General features: G+C 31.0%; 1 protein-coding gene across 1 annotated transcript; it reads right to left on the bottom strand.

The window, feature by feature from the left end:
* Positions 1-1,247: 1,247 nt before the first annotated feature.
* Positions 1,248-1,619, bottom strand: LOC135930231 (uncharacterized). The gene has a single exon (XM_065467014.1). The coding sequence runs from the start codon at positions 1,617-1,619 to the stop codon at positions 1,248-1,250; it is 372 nt and encodes a 123-aa protein (XP_065323086.1).
* Positions 1,620-2,059: the final 440 nt, after the last annotated feature.

The raw sequence follows: 2,059 nt of genomic DNA, 5'->3' as shown, positions 1-2,059 counted from the left end.
TTTCTAGTAGTAGTACTAAGCACCTTGCCCCCCATTCCAATATATAAAATATTTATTTATCTTATATGTCGGTTCTATAAATATATTTTTTTTATTAAAAATTTTAAAGGTTTATTTTTAATCATTATTTAAATTTTTTGAAATATACTTGAGTCAAATGGGAAATTATTGTAAATAAAATTCTTCAAAACATTTTGCCCGAAAGAAACACTAACAGCTATTTTCCAGTTCTAGTATTTTTTTTAAAGTTGATAAACGGTTTACACTTCCTAGTTTTGATTTGATATATACCTTCTTCTCTTAACATTTGAAAAAGATGATAAGGGACTAAAAATGTTATATTTAACTTAAAGCAGGAGGTTATTAATGTTATATTGGATAATATAATAATTTTAATCAATCTGGGCTTAGTCATGGAAGAAAAATATTTGTTAATTTTAAATAAACTCCTTAAAGCATTTGAGTTGGAGGAGAAAAGCGAACATGAATTATAAAATATTAGCTTTCATTTTCGAAATATTATTCAAAATAAATTTATCAATATCCAGTTTATGTAATTAGAGACAAATTCTCATGGGGTTTGTTTTATTTCCATTAAATAACAAATTTTTAAATTAAAGCCATGTTTCAATGGTTTTATTTTTATCTACCAAATATATTATAAATAATAAATTATTGTATTTAAATTATTGTTGTTTGTGCACGTTCTCTAGAGAAAATAAGAGGAACTCAGGGTCTGCAATGGGTTTGGTTTGAATTAATACACCCTCTTGTTAATTTTTAAAAAAAAGGAAACTTGCTCGCCTGACCAAAGTTCTTAAAAATAATCTCGCCAGCATTCATCTAAAAAAAAATTACTTTGTTCGTTTGGTTCTTTATTTATTTTGGATATTTTAATTTAAATTTTTAAATATGCAATATCATGAAATACAATTAATAATTTTTAATAAATATAAGAACGTTACTAATTCTACCGAAGAATATTTCAATTCCGCAAGCTCTCCCGTTATTTTATAAATATTTTTAACCCTACCACATGTAATACTCAGCTAACACACAAATCATAATTTTCTTTATCATGCATATGATCCCACAGTCGTGGGATTTGTTTTGATAAGTTTCTTCCATTTTGATCGAGTAAGGGCCATGTCCGGATTTATCTTCTTAGTCATCATAACTTTGTCTACTTGACCTTTCCACGTAACACGAGGTCGTCCTCTTCCTCTCTTCCCCGGCACCTCCATGTCCTATACTTTTCGATTTACATCATTCGTCTCCCTTCTTAGTATATGACCATACCTCCTTAACCTATTTTCGTTAATCAAGTCCGCCATAGGTTGAATACCCATTTTTGCTCTGAGACAGTCATTCGTCATATGGTCGAGTTTAGCATACCCCAAGTTCCACCGTATTATTCTCATCTCCGTGGCTTGTAATAACTTTTCTTCCGTAGCGTTTAATGCCCATGTTTCACTTCCATAGAGTAACACCGGTCTTACGATGGATTTGTAAGCCTTGCTTTTCAACCATATTGGCCTCTTCTTGTCGCACATTACACCGGATATACTTTGGATCCGTGCATTGACTTCTTTTGCGCAACCTCCCTCTTGATATAGCATCGAGCCTAGGTATGTGAACCTGTCTACTTTTGGGTACTTTAATTAGTCATCCAGCGATATACCGTTTTTCGATTATTGACCTTTAAACCATATCCAGGTAAAAATATTTTCCTGATTCTTTTCTGTAAAATTATATAAATGATATCCTTAAGGAAAAAGAATAAATTTCATGGATTGTATATGTTGACTTGGGTAGCTGGTAGTAGCCATACCGTTAAATAATAATACACAAAAATAGAGGCTAATACTTATTACTCAAAACGGACTATTTATCATCTTTAAAGCGGTAGGGTATTAAAAAATTTAAACTGGTTCACAGACCATTTCAGAGATTAGTTTAGGGTCAGCTGACCCCTTACACGGACAAAATATTTAACTCTCATATTCGATGTAGGTTCTTCAAACAATAAAGGTTAATGCTAGTAATTCGATTCATGGTC

This window comes from Gordionus sp. m RMFG-2023, chromosome 5 (genome assembly GCF_954871325.1).
Source record: "Gordionus sp. m RMFG-2023 chromosome 5, tfGorSpeb1-WG-v2, whole genome shotgun sequence".
Classification (NCBI taxonomy): domain Eukaryota; kingdom Metazoa; phylum Nematomorpha; class Gordioida; order Chordodea; family Parachordodidae; genus Gordionus; species Gordionus sp. m RMFG-2023.
This window is presented reverse-complemented; position numbering and strand designations above follow the sequence as displayed.